This window comes from Scheffersomyces amazonensis, assembly GCF_036850825.1.
Source record: "Scheffersomyces amazonensis strain UFMG-HMD-26.3 chromosome Unknown RJT21scaffold_1, whole genome shotgun sequence".
Taxonomy (NCBI): domain Eukaryota; kingdom Fungi; phylum Ascomycota; class Pichiomycetes; order Serinales; family Debaryomycetaceae; genus Scheffersomyces; species Scheffersomyces amazonensis.
In genome coordinates, this window is record NW_027042741.1 from 2,358,020 (window position 1) to 2,374,443 (window position 16,424).

The window sequence follows — 16,424 nt, forward strand, 5'->3', positions numbered from 1 at the left end:
GATTGCCACCAAAAAGGTTCATGAGTACTTTTTGATTTTCCAACCTACTGGCCGCACAAAAGAAAAACATCCATGCCGCAGCACACGAAATAGAGTATTCGCACACACACACACACATTTTTTTTTGCAATCAGTCTATCTTATTCCTATTTACACTAATGATTTATCTATACATATCCATATATAGATACCTATACTAAAGACTTAAGCTTTTCTAAACTATATTCATCATTAAGATTCATCACCTGATTGAAATCTGCCGGTTGAAGTTGAGATTTTAACAGAATAATGGCATCTTTAAGGTATGATTGTAAATTTACTGTATATACTGGATCCAGTTTTTCAAGTAAAATTTCATACCTAATCTTTTCACCATGAGGTTTAATATCTGGATCTAAATAGGCATAATCATCAAGATCTTCATAAGTAAAATCTTGTTTATATGCATCACAAACCCCAGTAGTTGATTCATTAACTTCTTCAAGAAATAAAAATGATTTTCTAATAACTTCTGAATAAATCTGTAATGAAATAGGAATATTTTTAGGAATTCCATATATAACTATGGAAATTAATGCTAATAAATTAATTTTTTTATTTCGAGGATTACCAATTGATTTAAAATATTGTAACCATATTTTAAATAATTGATCTATATCAATATTTGAATGATATTCAAATAATTTAAATAATACTTCAGGTGATGATTTACCTAATCTTGATAATATAATTAATAATTTAGAAGCAGATATAATTGATTGATTTTCATCAATTACATAAGCAACCATATTTAAAAACATATTACTATTAACTAAATTAGTTATAAATTCTTGAGATTGATAATTTTCAAGAATTAAAATATCCATTAATGATATAAATATTTGAAATGAATCATCTCTCATAGTAGATAAATATCCACTTAAAATTTTTAATAATTCTAATCCAATTTCTGAATTAAATAAATTTGGAGAATATAATGAATAACTTCTTAAAATTGATAATATAATTGGTAAAATTTCTGTTGAATTTAATAATCCAATTGAAATTAAATCAAATAAATTTAAAATTTCAGAATTATTTAATTGAGATTGAGGACAATATTGTAATAATGATAACCATAATTCATAACCATCTTCTGAACATATAGCATATAAATCATTTAAATCTGATCCACAACAATTTCTAATTAATGGAATTGAAATTGAATGAGTTTCAATTGAATTTTCATTTAATGAAATTGTTAAACTTTTTAATACTCGAAGTAATGAATTCTTTAAAATATGTTCATTATTAACGGTACTAAATTCCCAATATTTTGGAATAATTATTAAAATATTAATTAATGTTTGATGATCAACTAATGGATTACATCTTTGAATTAATACGGCTAATGTATCAAATATATATAATTTAGATTCAGTTAATTTTAATTCATCAAGTAAATTTAATAATAATTCCACAAATAAATTTAAGAAAGGTTGAAAATCATGTTTATTAAAATCCCAATCATCAATAACTGTTCTTAAAGATTGAATAGCCGAAAATTTAACTACTTTATCATTACTAATTTGTAAAAAATTAAGTAATAATTTATAAATTTCAACTCTACTTTCTCGATTACATTGAATACCTACCCAATCATTAATAATTAAACAAACTCTTCTCTTAATTATTTTATTTTCAATTAAATCATTTTTCATACCTTCTGGTATAAATACTTCAATTAATAATTTATCAAAATTAACATTATCAGCTATTGAATAAGCTGAAAGTTGAAAAGTACTTAAAATAGAATCTCTAATTAATATTTTATCAACTGATCCACTTTCTAATAAACCATTAGAAATTTTATTTATAACAAAATCAGTTAAATCATCTTTAAAATATTGCATTAAATCTTGAAAGAAATTCTCGGCACATGGTCTTATTTGATATTCCCATTGTTTAGAAAATTCTTCATTACACCATTCTTCAGGTTCAAGAGTCCAACTTTCTAAATCAGAAGGTTTTAATCGAAGATACCAAGTAATTATTAAATCACAAAATTGTTTAATAAAATCAGGAGTAAAGAATTCATTAGTTAATTTATTTAAACTATTAGTTACTTCAATTTTATCATTCTTTTGTTTTAAAGTTATAGCCCCCTTTCTATAAATATAATTCACTAAATGTTTATAAATATTAAAAGCTTTTAAAGCTAAAATTTCCCAAAAATCATTCTCTTCTGAACTATTATAAATATATTCTGCCTTTTGATATAATAATGAAATAAATGTATTTAAAATTTTTTGACAACTTGGTAATAAAATAAAACTTGTTGGATTTGTTGTAATTAATGTTACATATAATTTACAATAACATTTAACATAACGTTCTAATAAATCAGATGAATATTTATCATGATTATCAATTAATAATTGAAGATGATCAACTGTTGTATTTAAAAATTCTACAACATCTTGATTTTTATGAGGTTGTTCATAACCTTCAGGAATAATTCTTCTTAAATTTTTTAAACAAAGATAACAAACTTCCATTAATGATAAATCCATATTTCTTGTCCATAATTGAAAGAATTTTTGATATAATTTAATTAATATATTAACTACTAATGGAGCTTTAGCTTGCATTGCATGTCTTGATCTACCAATTCTTACCACTGAAATTGTTTTAATAATTCTATTTAATATAATTAATAAATTATTAGTTGATATAATATCATTTGTTTTAAATACAAATTCTTCTAAATTCTTTGCCACATCATCAAATAAACTTGGCCATTCACTGGGGAAATCAAATCTTGAAATTCTTGCAATTGAATGAGCATTTTGTATAGTTAATTGATTATTTTGTTCATTTAATAATAAGAATACTCTACTCCTAATTTGATCCTTTTCTTGTTTAGAAATAGCATATTGACGAGAAGATCTCCAATATTTATCAATTCCATTTTTAAAACAAATTATAGATAACCATCTAACTTGTAAGGGGATTTCAACCTTTAAATATATTTCTTGAAGTAAATAATGATAACCAGGTATAATTTCCCATTTTTTTAATTGATCCTCGGCTCGATTCTGGTCGACATTTCTTTCTGATCCACTGGAAATAGTTAGTACTCCCAATAGGTTATCAAACGTTAACTCCATGCTATAAAAAGTTAGGGATTTAATTCCTATTGAAGCTTATTAGGGTGTAACTAACTTTGTATAGTGTGAGATTTTCTGCAATGACCTTTGCAATTTGAGGTTACTTACACGACCTGTGGTAGCGCTTATGCTAACTATATCAATAAAAGTAACTCATAAACTATAAACTATACATACACTATAAACTATACATACACTACTTCCATCTCTTAGTCTCATCACCCTCTTCCCATTGTCTTTCTTCATAACCAAGTATTCTCTTAACATTCGAGACAATTTCAGGATTCCCCATATTTTTACCTAAATTATCACTAATCTTAATACTATCATAACCTCCGGCTTTTCTTAATTTTATAACTATATTAAGGGGTTGAGATTTAATTGATGGATTTTTACTAGATTTAAAATCATTAGTAAAGAATGTTCCTATCCCAAATGTCGCCTTTAATCCTAATTGATCAGCTTTATGTTTATAGTTTATACATTTCTCAATATTTAATGAATCACTAAAACATATAACTTTTGAAAATGGTGCATACCCTAATTTATTATAATGATTGGCAATCTTTTCTGCATATAATTCAGGATCTCCACTATCTTGTCTTACCCCTGTATAATAATCAGTATATGGTTTAATAAAAGCTTTTAAATATGAATCTGTACCAAAAGTATCAGTTAATGCCAAACCTGCATAATGAGTACCAAATGTTTGAATCCAATAATCCATTGATAATTTATTCGCATTAATATAATCTTGACTAATTGATGCAACTCCCATAAACCATTCATGAGCTACAGTTCCAATTGCTGATAAATTATATTTCTTGGCTAAAAGTACATTTGATGTACCGGCTAAATATTTAGATTGAGATGGATTTAATTCTGCATACTCTTTTAATGATTTAACTACTAAATCTTGAACTTTAAAGGATCTTCTTCTTCTAGTACCAAATTCACTAAAATTACATTCATTATTAAATAATTCTTTACATTTAATTTGTGCTAATTCAACTTGTCCATCATAATTCCAATCTGTATCAACAAATTTAAAATAAGCTTCTGATACTAATGCTAATATAGGAATTTCATATAAGATAGTTTGATCCCAATTACCTTCAACTTCTAATTGAAATTGTTCAAGATTATCATAATCATTTGAATATTTGATTTGATTTTGAGGATCTAATTTAAAAGTCTTTAAATATTCAGTATAAGCTAAAGGCATTTGAGGTAATGATTGTTTAATATATTCAATTTCTTCATTACTAAAGGTTAAATTACCTAATAAATTAATTTGATATTTTAACCAACTAATGGCTTCTTGATTAAGTATCATTGATGGAGTACGATTAGTATATTTATATACCACATTAACATTAGGGAAATGTTGATGAACTGCAGCATGCATAAATAACTTATAAAGATCAGTATCCAATAAGGAAGTAATTACTTGATCCAGTTCTGTCATTGTTTTTGTTTTGTTATAAATTTTATACTTTAGTGTTTAGTCTTTAAAAGGGTCGGTCTTATCTCCTGATAGTACTTAACCTAATGTATTTCACTATAAAATTCTTCAATGGGTGAAGCAATTGTGGTACTAACTATGCAATTGAATTACTAAGTCAATTATACGATTTCTATATCAATTTAGTATATATATATAGATATATAGTATATAAATTACTTGGTATTAGTGACTAATAGTTATGAATCATATGGTATCTATATCTGCGTAATCGTGAGTACACATTAACTAGCAAAGCTCAGTAAATATGAGTATACACAGGAGACGAAATACGAAAAAGTCGAAAACCACTTTTACATGTCAGAGTCGTGCGCAGACTGAAAAATTCCAAAAATTTTCTAAAATTTTTTTTAATGAGTATAAGAAAAAATTTTTCAAAGCACTCTTAATACACTTTTACTGCTTTTCATAACCAACAAGTTCTAAGACAAAATGCCTTTCCAAAAAGCTTTAAAGACCTCCTCTTACCACTCCCGTTTCCAAACTCCTTTCCGTAGAAGACAAGAAGGTAAAACCGACTACTACCAAAGAAAGAGATTAGTTACTCAACACAAGGCTAAGTACAACTCTCCAAAGTATAGATTAGTTGTTAGATTCACCAACAAAGATATTATTGCTCAAATTATTTCTTCTCAAATTACTGGTGATGTTGTTTTAACTGCTGCTTATGCTCATGAATTACCTCAATATGGTATTGAACATGGTTTAACTAACTGGTCTGCTGCTTACGCCGTTGGTTTATTAGTTGCTAGAAGAGCCTTACAAAAATTAGGTTTAGATGAAACTTACCAAGGTGTTGAAGAAGTTGAAGGTGAATTCGAATTAACCGAAGCTGTTGAAGATGGCCCAAGACCTTTCAAGGTTTTCTTAGATGTTGGTTTACAAAGAACCACCACTGGTGCTAGAATCTTTGGTGTCTTAAAGGGTGCTTCTGACGGTGGTTTATACGTTCCTCACTCTCCAAACAGATTCCCAGGTTGGGATATCGAATCCGAAGAATTAGATGCTGAATTATTAAGAAAGTACATCTTCGGTGGTCACGTTGCTGAATACATTGAAGAATTAATGGATGATGATGAAGAAAAATACAGAACTTTATTCAAATCTTATATTGCTGATGAAATTGAAGCTGAAGACATTGAAGAACTTTACACTGAAGCTCACGCTAAGATTAGAGAAGACCCAACCTTCAAGCCAACTGAAAAGAAATTCACCAAGGAACAATACGCTGCTGAATCTAAGAAATACAGACAAGTTAAATTAACCAGAGAAGAAAGACAAGCTAAGATTGCCAAGAAGATTGCTGAATTCCAAGCTGCTAACTAAATTGTTTAATTACCTTTTAATTGTTAATATATTTTAGTTATTAGTTGTAATATTTATATATCTCTTTTTGTTATATAGGGTAATTAATTTAATCTTATAAAATCTTTTTGGATATATATATATAAATTTATTTATTAATTAATTAATTGTAGTCTAAATCCAACTAGGGCTTTTTATATGGCTTAAGATGATATGTTTCAAATAAAGGTACAGAAGGATGTCTGTCTAGACACCATATCTTTGATAATAAGAATGATGATACAGATGAAGATTTATTCTGTTGTTTTCTATTGTTATATTCAATATGCTTTTTATCATGGACTGCCTCTAATACTCTTTGTCTTCTTAATTTCCTATTGTGAAGTATGGTCTCAGGATCTAGAGTTATTGATCTCTTTTTGGTAACCACTCTAATGGCTTCTGTATTAGAATTTATGATACTGGGTTGTAATTGTAAGACTGGACATGATATTGATCTAGTTGTAGTTGTAGTTGTTGTACTCCCAATCATAGATGAATCTTCATCATTATATGTCATACTATGAGAGATACTGTGACACGATTTCATCTGCTTATTCAAGTGATAACCGACATTCTTAAACCGCACAAGTAAGGTTCTGCCAAACAGCTTGGCATACTGACAATATTTAGTTAAATTACTGCACACTAATTCTTGTTCTTCTTCCTGGTGTTGTTCTTGTTCTTGTTCATGTTCATTGAGTACACTCTGGTTTCCTCTAGTTCGAAGATTCTTCTCATGTAACTGTTGAAGGAGAGAGGGCAGTCTCCGAGAATCCAGGAGGATGGTAGTTACTTGTGACATGGATTGACTATTGGTGGTTAAGTAGTGGTTGTTAATGAATGGCGGCTAAATGAGGAGCGAGTTTTCGCAGACAAATAAGCTGCAAATTTACTTAACTAACTACACGATGTAAATATAGTGAATATAATGCACAATGCACATATAATATATATCATACATATAGTAATACATACATACATAGTAAGTATAACAAATATAATGTAAATATAATATATATAATGTAAAGATAATGTACATACTATATAATATACAAATGCAAGCTTATTCTTGTTTATTCAGCCTAACTCTTTGTGCATCGTTTAATAATTTATCATAAACTTCATCTACCACGGCATTCACTTGTTGAGCCGGATTATTTTCATTATCATTATTGGCATTTTCATCATCAAATGAATCGATTGAATCAGTATCATTATTATCAGCCGATGTAATTGAAGATTTCTTAATTGGTTTCCCATCATCTAATGAAGTTCCAACTCCTCCATCTTTTTTCTTATCATCATTAGATGAAGAAGTAGTAATTACTGGAGTAGTGGTATTTGATCCAATTGATGATTTCTTAGTAGGTAATTTATAAATATTATCAATGCTAACACAATTATTATTAATTTTATTAATTAATTCGGTAACACTTTCAATTCCTTTAGCTTCCATAATAGCATCTCTTAATTCAGGACCTGATGGTAAGACATTTAAGGTGGGTATTTCTGTTAATGGTTGTTTATTCTCTCCATTGACTTGTTCATCATCATCATCATGTTGTTGCATAAAGAATCCAAATCGATGTAATTCACCTTCTTCTTGTTCTTGTTCTTTAGCATGAGTAGATGTTTGACTAATTGATCTCATAAGAATTGGTCTTCCAGTAAAATTATCAATTGGAACATCTTTACCATCTGATGAAGATTCAATAACAACTTGATGAGGTTGAAATGTTTGATCTATACCTAAAAATGGATCCAAAGTTTCGGCATTTCTTGGACTTAATATAGGACCGGCAGTAATCATTTCAGTTGAACTTTCATGTAATGTATCATGAGGAAAGAATTTATTTCCTGATGATGATAATAATACTTTATTACCTATACTATCATTATTAGTATTAGTAGTATTAATACTATTACTATTACTATTATTAGTGTTAGTATTAGTATTATTAGTATTACTACTACCAGAATTAGTAATATCTAAAGATATCAGAGTCAATGGAGTACCTGAAGCATCTGGTTTAATTGATGATTGATCTTTTAAATCAAATCCACTCCTTTCATCAACCGATGGTGAAGGAGTTAATACATCTTGAAATGTATTATTACATTTAGATCTTTCTTCAAACATATTAACTAATTTTTCTAATGCTGAATCTAATAAACAAAATCTTAATAAATTTTCTTTACCTTCAAAAGATATTGTACCTTGATTTCTCTTTTCAAATAATGTATCTATAACTTTATGAATATCCTTTCTAACTGCTCGAGTTCTTTCAATCAAGGCATTAGTTACAATTCTTTGAATTTTTGGATCTTCTTTATCAGGTTCTCCTTCTCCATTCCCATTATCACTTTCTCTTAATAATTTTTCAGCTGTTTGCATTAATAAAGTTCCATCAAATATTAAATCTTCTTCCTTTTCATCTTGAGGTTTATTATCCTTTCCAAGTTCTGGTTTTAAAGTTCTATCCATATTTCTCATAAGATAAAAAGCTATACGTTGAGATAAATCATCATCAACTAAATCATAATCTAAATCTAATGTAAATATAGTGGTTGATGCCTTAACAGCTGCATATAAAGTAGCCGCAGATGAATGATTTAATGAACGATTTCCAAGTAATGAAAGATGGACTAAAGATTTCATTTTTGGAATAATTTCAGAAATAGCTCCAATAGCTCGAGGAGTTAAATCATTTAAATCAAAATGAATTCGTCTAAGATTTTCAAATTGAGGTAAAATCTTATTTAATTTTGAAATTATTCCTGGAAATAAATCTGGTAAAGAACTTAAATCTAAGAATCTTAAAGTTTTAACATTAACTAAAGCCTTTAAAAGTTCTGCTGTTTCATCTATATTAGTTAAATGAGTTGAATGTAAAGAAAAGAATAATAATTTAGAATGATTTGTGGTGGCTAATTTATTTAATGCATTAATTAATGGTTTTAATTGTCCTTGACTTAAATCATTAAATGCAACATCAACTCCAACACATTTTGAATCAGGTTCACTAATCCAATTCGCCACAATTTGGGATTTAAAGATATTTAATTCCATTGATGCTACTCCTAATCTATAAGTAGATATCTTTACTGCATTTTCAATTAATTCTTTAAAGATTTCATCAGATAATTTGCACCCATTAATAACTAATTCTTCAATTCCCTTTCGAAGTATAAGAGATTGAATAAATAATCCCCAATTCATATTAGCCCGAATTAAATTAGATTTAGTATCACTTTTAATCCGTTGTTGAGAAATATCTAACTTCTTAATAGTAGAATTTCTCGATAAAAATTTACATAAATATTTCCAACCAAGTTCATCAATGGCTACATTCCTTAAGGATAATTTTTCAAGTGATTTATTATGAACTAGTGATGATAAAAAATGTTTTAACATCTCTGTTGTCATAGTTACATTATCAAAAATCACGGTATTTATAGGAGTTATAGCAATAAAATCACTAAATGATAATACATCAATTAATGTAGGTTTAGGATTTAATAATTTTAATACTTGTAATGGTTTGGATTTCCCCTTAAGTTGTTTAAGAGTAGCTGGAATTGGTAAGATCTCTCGTAAATGACAACATCTGGTGTATATAGTTTCAAGTGATATATCATCTAGACTTATGGGTTGTTCTTCATCTTCAAAATGATTCTCATGAACATGTAAGGGCATATCAATTTCGAATTTTTGGAAATGTGTATCCACTACTTCTTCATCATTATCATTGTCATTATCATTGTCATTGTCATTTTCATTGTCATTGTCATTATCATCATCTTCAATGGCATTCTCATATTCATCTGCTTCACGAATAAGATTAGGAGTGAATCGTTTACCACCAGAAATAGTAATCTTAAGTGGTTTATAACTCCCTACTTCAGTTGCTAAACGTTTAGCTGTTAGATGAGCTTCTTGTGCATGTTTCTCAGCTTCTACTAAGGCTCGACGTTGAGCTTCTAACGCAAGGGCAATCTCCTTTTCTGAATATTGAGGATTAGTATTGACTGGAACTGAAGTCGAAGTACCATCATTTAATGATATACCTTGAGATAATCTTGGAGGTGGAGCAGTAATATCTTGAGGAATTAATACATTCCCCTTTTTTGGACGTCTAGAAGGAATTTGTTGTTGAGGATCATATACCAACTTATCAAGAGCAAATGTAACTCGACGTAACTTAACTCCAGATAATTCTTTAAGTGGGACTTGTTCTCGATTAGGATTTTTATTAAGAACAATTCTTGCTGGAGTAGTTGTAGATGCAATGGTCTTTTTATCCACTACAGTTTGAGCTGCTGAAGATCTTCTTCTTCCAAAGAATTTTCCTGATTCAATGGGTGATTGAGAAGTAGTATTGGAACTTGAAAGTCCTATTAAACTATTGGAAATATCACTAGGTGAAGATGATAACATTGAACTTAATGAAGATGTTCTACGTTTAGGAATTGTCACTATACCTCCCCCAGCAGGAGGTTTATTAACTAGGGTTTCTTGATTAGGATTTAATGGAATATTAACACTTGGAGTATTTAATGATAATTTAGAAGGACCTGGTTGTTGAGATACCACAGGAGAAATATTAGCACTACTTGCAGCACTAGAATTCCCACTATCAGGTAATGAAGGAGATAAATTTGAAGCAGTTGAAGTAGCTGATATATTAGGAGAAGTAGTATTTGAAGAAGTTGAAGTTGAAGATTTAAATTTAGATGAAAGTGAACTGAAAAGTGATCTTGACTTACCTGAATTACTTCTTGATACATTAGGACTGGAAGATTCTACTTTAGTTACGGTGGAAGGAGTAGAAGATGATGGCAATGATGATAAATCATTTGAATTATTAACAGCTAAATCAGTAGCAGCAGATGTAAGAATATTAAGACTACCTCTTCTTTTGGAGGAATCGTCTAAATTCTGGATATGTTGAACTTGTGGTTGTGCCACCGAAGCAGAGCTTGATCTTGATCTACCGAATTTGAATTTCGATAATGTTGAGGCAGCAGTAGTAGTAGTAGTAGGAGTTGAAGTGGTATTGGTAGCAGTGGTGGTAGTATTACTGGTAGTAGGGGTAGTGGGGGTAGATGTAGATGTAGATGTAGTATCCAAATTGGAAGTAGTCGTACTCAATGTTCTCGATTGTTTAGGAGACGCAGGAGCTGAAGTGTCATGATCTTTAGTATTAGTATTAGTATTAGTAGAATCAGTAGGTTGTGTAGTAGTATTCATCTTCTTAGTTAATTTCTTGGATTTACCTCGAAATAACCAATCAACATCCCCATTAGATACTCCAGTATCATAATCTAGACTTGAACTTAAACTTAATTCTGGTTGAGATTCTCCATTAGGATAAGAATTGGATTTATTTGAATTAGGAATAGGAGTAGGTTTACTAGTAGATAGTGAAGTAGTGGGAGATACCATAATGAATAAACTATGTGTCGATATGAAATATGAAATTGACCAATTAAATGATAACGTTATCGACAATTAATGGATCAATGTCAATACATAAGCTTAAAAAATAAATGAGACTAAAATAGACAAGATGTGTAAGTGATTGTAAAACTCGGTAACTAAGTGAATCACCGTAATAATAGTGGCAATTGTTGAATTGTATGGAGAATGCAGGGATCTTTTAAGGTGGAGTGCAGGAGCATTGAATGTGATGCTGTTTAGTACTCTCGCTTCGAATCCTGGCGTCTCCGATATATAAGCTTTGAAAAAAAGAGGGCACGGAGAGAGTGAGAGATAAGAAACTTCCTTACCCATAAGTCATTCACCTGTTTCTATTGGATCATCAGTTAAGTGATATTCATAATCTGAGAAGAAGCAAATGCTAATGTCGCTAGTAGTCTATCCCTAGTAAAGTCTAGAATATAGCAGATTAATAGGGTTTCATAACATGATTAACTATCAGCTAAATCTCATCATTTACTAATCCATTTACTGATCCATTTTCTGTTGAAGAAGGCTCCATTGGTTTGAACCCACAATAGTATCAATATGGGTTAATCAAATCTTTAATTGCAGATATTGAATGATAATCATCAAATCTTTAAGAATACTTGGTAAAGATAATGAAGTAGTTTACAGCAGAAACTATAAGATTTGATATATTGATGTCTCTCATTGAAATATTACTGTAGTAAAAAGCAGTTGAAGGTATGGATGCAAATTTAATATAAATACTCCTAGTACTGAAGAGCCTAAACTATATTCCTAATAGCTGGACATGGAAACTGATATTATCACTTTGACTACATTCATATTACAATAACAATAAAAGTAGACTCATGAAGCTAATTGTGAATTATCCTTGCTATTAATTTTATTATAATTTGATTTCAAATTTATAGCCCATAATATTAGAAGAGATAAATTAGTTAATCTTATTGGTGTTACAAGGAAATTTAACGTTATTAGTGATGAAAGTTTTATAATCCTAAGATATCTTCTAATATTGTTAAAGTCTTGGTTAATGAAGAACAAGAAGATTTAATTATTTTTGAAGGCGATGGTCATTATGCTGTTTAAATATTTATATATTGTCATCCAACATCCATTATTGATGCCTGAATCACCAAGAGAGGATTAATTATCAATACAACTGTTCATTCTTTAATGGGTGAAGAGCAAGTAAATACTTCAACTACTTTTGTAAGTTCCTTTAAAGTCACTTAACAATCCAAATAACAATTATAATAATAAATAATAAATAATAAATAATAAATAATAATACTACTAATTCAATGAACTATATAAGAATACAAAAATATATGATTAATAACCATTTCAAATAATTCATAAAATAACTGAATGCTAAGATTCGGGAGCTCTTCCATCTGGAGCAGCATCTTCATTTGGTTGTTGACCATTATTAGGTTGACCATTATTAGGTTGACCATTATTAGGTTGACCATTATTAGGTTGACCATTATTAGCAACTTGAACATTATTAGCTACTTGAACATTATTAGCTACTTGAACATTATTAGCTTGACCATTATTAGGTTGACCATTATTAGGTTGACCATTATTAGCAACTTGACCATTATTAGGTTGACCATTATTAGGTTGACCATTATTAGGTTGACCATTATTAGCAACTTGAACATTATTAGCTTGACCATTATTAGCTTGACCATTATTAGCTTGACCATTTTCTCTGGCATTAATTTCGTCAACTAATCTCTTTACATAAGGACCGAATTCGCTTTCATTATATATATATTCTATAGTGTGTTGAATTATTTCCAAATTTGTACTATTTGTACTTTCTGTAGTTCTTATAATGACGAATTGAAATAGTAAAGCAATTATAGTAATTGCAAATAAGACAATGCTTATGATTAGAATTATTTTCAAAGCTGATTTGAAAGGAGGTGGTGGTACTGTGTTTTCCATACTGGCAATGGTGAAACCGCTATAAATGATCAGGATTATACAAGTACTTGCAGTAAGTGCTAATACCCATGTCAAGCATTTACTGGAAAACATATTCTTTAAACGATTTGGCTTTGTTTTAAGAGTTCCGACTGGAACCCTACTTACCTCTTCTGAGCTGATGCCTGAGCCCATTATTAATTAGATATGTAGTTAATGATAAGTACTATAGATTAAATTAACCGCTGCTGCAAAAAATTATAGTTTCGCAAGAGATTATCATTTTCCAGAATGCAGCACCACCCCGTGACTTCGAGAATCCAAAGATCTGTAAGATTGCAGTAAACATGACAAGTGTATCATTAAAATATCAATATTGGTCAAGCAATAACTGAACAAGCTGCGGGTTTACTGATTACTTAAACGGTTATTTATAACTTTACGCTACAAAATTACAAGATCAGTTAATAGCTTCACAATTGATTTCAAATGTGAGGACCTAATGAAAGTGTCCTAAATCACTACATAACTAATACAGGAAATAAGATAAGATATGTGTATAGTTTATGTCTGTAAATTTGCAAATTTGGCATGCTGCAAAAAATTGACAAATTCGAGCATACGAAACGTCTAAATTAGGAAGGAAGTGGGAGCACCAAAACAGGCATGGACGTTTTTAAGTTTCGTATGCTAAATTTGCATACCAAAGTTGTAAAACATATAAATAAGAAAACAATACGAGGTACCTTTTGTCAGCTTATAGAATATTGACCGCTATCTTAAATACTGTGTAGAACTTCTGAGAAATGTTGGAAGCGGAATTATAGGTTAACTAAGAGGAATATTTTATTTTGCTTTTGTCACGCGTACGCGGTCATGTGCCAAGAAATGGAACTGAATTGGCATTTTTGAAGAAAACATCCTAGCATCCTTCAAATTAGTATGTGTCCAAGCATCCACGCATCCCCGAAATTCCCAGCTGGGCAGAACAAAGTTTAGCCTATGGAACTGAGTCCTAGCTAAGCACTAACACTAACATATACTACAATAGCCTATGTAGGCTATAACATCCTACACAGGTCATAGGAGGTTGCTATACCTTCTAAGGAGTCATCATTGTTCTAATCATCTTGTTTCTATATATATTAGATAATCCCCCCCTTCTATAATTATTAGTTATTGAATAAACAAGTAATCTCTAAAGTAGTACAATACCTATAAACTAGCCAAGTATAACAGCTTTTTAATAAGATGGTTTAAGCATTATTCTTTATTTAATTTACAAAATTAGTTATGTAAGGCTGTATTCCTATTTATATAAGTTGAATTAAATTGTATGATACCTGAATAATTTCCTTTATTCTTTCCTTGATGCAGTACTCTTATTTCGGTAGCTGCAAAAAAGAGAAGCAGGGAAAGCTCAACTATCTATATTAATTCAAACAGCCATAAATATTAAACAACCAGCAACAAGACATAAGATAATGGTACGCTCAGTGGTGAATGAGTTTGGTAGCTTGATATCTCAAGCATGGACAAAGGAAACCGTATCCTGTATTGAGTCGTCGCTACAACCACCTCAAATAGCTACTAGTTTAGAATCCTTACCTGATGGAATATTAGTTCAAATAATAGCTCATTTGAATCAACTTGATTTATTAGATTTATGCCTTGTCAACTCAAGGATTTACAAGTTATGTATGAAAAAATTATTTAGGACAGCTTTACTTATATCACTGGATACTACTTGCATGATTCATCGGAAAATGGAAAGCACACCATTCACAATTGTCAATTCCAAAAACCTACCTAAAATGAAGAAATTTGGTATTATACCAATTGAAAATCTAAAAAAGCATCCCATATTAAAGAAATTTGGATATGTTATCTATAGCCTCCATAGCCAATACTGGGTGTTTTCATCTTATGCTTCTCAGGTTAAATTAGAAAGACTAAAAAGTCCGTCATTTGTAAGCAAAATATTACATGAAACATCTGTTAGAATGTTAGACGTACTGGAATGGAACAATCCTAAACAGAACTTAGTAAACCAATTTAAAAGCACGGCTCATTTGGTCAAAAGAATAAACTTGGCCGTAGGATCTAGACTGGACACTTGGATAGAACAATTGAAAGGACTCTTTGTTGGGGTAAAATGTGTGTCTTGGAGTGTAGCATACGGTCACATCTTTGTTTACCAGAGATTAGCTTTCTCTCTATTCCAATGTGAAAATGTCAGGGAACTTGAATTATCCGTCTGTATTTTCAAAGTATACCCCCATACTAGTAACGACATAAATAAATTCTTGAAGAGTACTGTAAAATCTATGCCAAACATAAGGGTACTTATTATACGAGTGGATTCAGATATAAATGAATTTATACCCCTATTATCTGACTATAGACTTCAGAAGTTTTGCCTAGAAGTTGATGACTTGAGAGAAATGGAAAATATTAGTCAAAGTTGTGAAACAGTCAAGAGTTTGTTTAAATATTGTGGTTCTTATCTTGAACTTGTTAAGGTCAGCTTATGTAATTTGCATTTTAAGACAAGATTATTGGAAATTGACTTATTGCACCTTAATCTGAAAGATCCAAGAAAAGAGATTAAGCAAGAAATTAAGAGATTAATATCCTGGATAAAATGTAATATTACTCATTACCCAAATCTTAAGTATTTCTTCTTTTACGACTATCAGTTTGTAATTGATAGGAAAGTAGAACCATATCAGTGGTTTGAAATAAATAACAAAGAGTTGTGAGACAAGGGCTTCTATTTATTATTAAATATAATTAGATAGAAACAATCAATAAATTTAGTTTAAGTAGTAGTTAATGAGTGTTTCATACATATTGTGTCCAACAGACTCCATTATTCACCATCAAGAATAATGCAATTAATTCATGAAAAGAATGGAAGTATACGTTAAACTCTCAAACAAAGAAGCTTATGATATATCCACTCGTATTTAAAAACTCTTACAAGGACATTTTA

General features: G+C 29.7%; 6 protein-coding genes across 6 annotated transcripts; 2 read left to right on the forward strand and 4 right to left on the reverse strand. All coding sequences in view use genetic code 12, as the record gives it.

Moving 5' to 3' along the window:
• Positions 1-68: 68 nt before the first annotated feature.
• On the reverse strand, positions 69-4,888 carry KAP120 (Kap120p). The gene is made up of 2 exons (XM_064882784.1): positions 3,350-4,888; positions 69-3,102 (listed from the first exon to the last, which is right to left on the reverse strand). Exons 1-2 carry the CDS (start codon positions 4,615-4,617, stop codon positions 192-194), a joined length of 4,179 nt encoding a protein of 1,392 aa, XP_064741436.1. The 5' UTR covers positions 4,618-4,888; the 3' UTR covers positions 69-191.
• A 190-nt stretch (positions 4,889-5,078) lies between these two features.
• Positions 5,079-6,126, forward strand: RPL5 (60S ribosomal protein uL18). Its single transcript, XM_064880824.1, has one exon. It carries the CDS (start codon positions 5,107-5,109, stop codon positions 5,998-6,000), a length of 894 nt encoding a protein of 297 aa, XP_064741437.1. The 5' UTR covers positions 5,079-5,106; the 3' UTR covers positions 6,001-6,126.
• A 37-nt stretch (positions 6,127-6,163) lies between these two features.
• Positions 6,164-6,823, reverse strand: RJT21DRAFT_111813 (uncharacterized protein; the record flags this gene model as incomplete). The annotated part of the gene is made up of 1 exon (XM_064880029.1): positions 6,164-6,823. The coding sequence occupies one exon, from the start codon at positions 6,821-6,823 to the stop codon at positions 6,164-6,166; it is 660 nt and encodes a 219-aa protein (XP_064741438.1).
• Positions 6,824-7,003: 180 nt separating this feature from the next.
• On the reverse strand, positions 7,004-11,841 carry LPI9 (protein phosphatase regulator). The gene has a single exon (XM_064880825.1). The coding sequence runs from the start codon at positions 11,465-11,467 to the stop codon at positions 7,085-7,087; it is 4,383 nt and encodes a 1,460-aa protein (XP_064741439.1). The 5' UTR covers positions 11,468-11,841; the 3' UTR covers positions 7,004-7,084.
• A 1,024-nt stretch (positions 11,842-12,865) lies between these two features.
• Positions 12,866-13,450, reverse strand: RJT21DRAFT_4651 (uncharacterized protein; the record flags this gene model as incomplete). Its single annotated transcript, XM_064884687.1, has 1 exon — positions 12,866-13,450. One exon carries the CDS (start codon positions 13,448-13,450, stop codon positions 12,866-12,868), a length of 585 nt encoding a protein of 194 aa, XP_064741440.1.
• Positions 13,451-14,913: 1,463 nt separating this feature from the next.
• On the forward strand, positions 14,914-16,366 carry RJT21DRAFT_132263 (uncharacterized protein; the record flags this gene model as incomplete). The annotated part of the gene is made up of 1 exon (XM_064883122.1): positions 14,914-16,366. One exon carries the CDS (start codon positions 14,914-14,916, stop codon positions 16,189-16,191), a length of 1,278 nt encoding a protein of 425 aa, XP_064741441.1. The 3' UTR covers positions 16,192-16,366.
• Between the last annotated feature and the right edge of the window lie 58 nt (positions 16,367-16,424).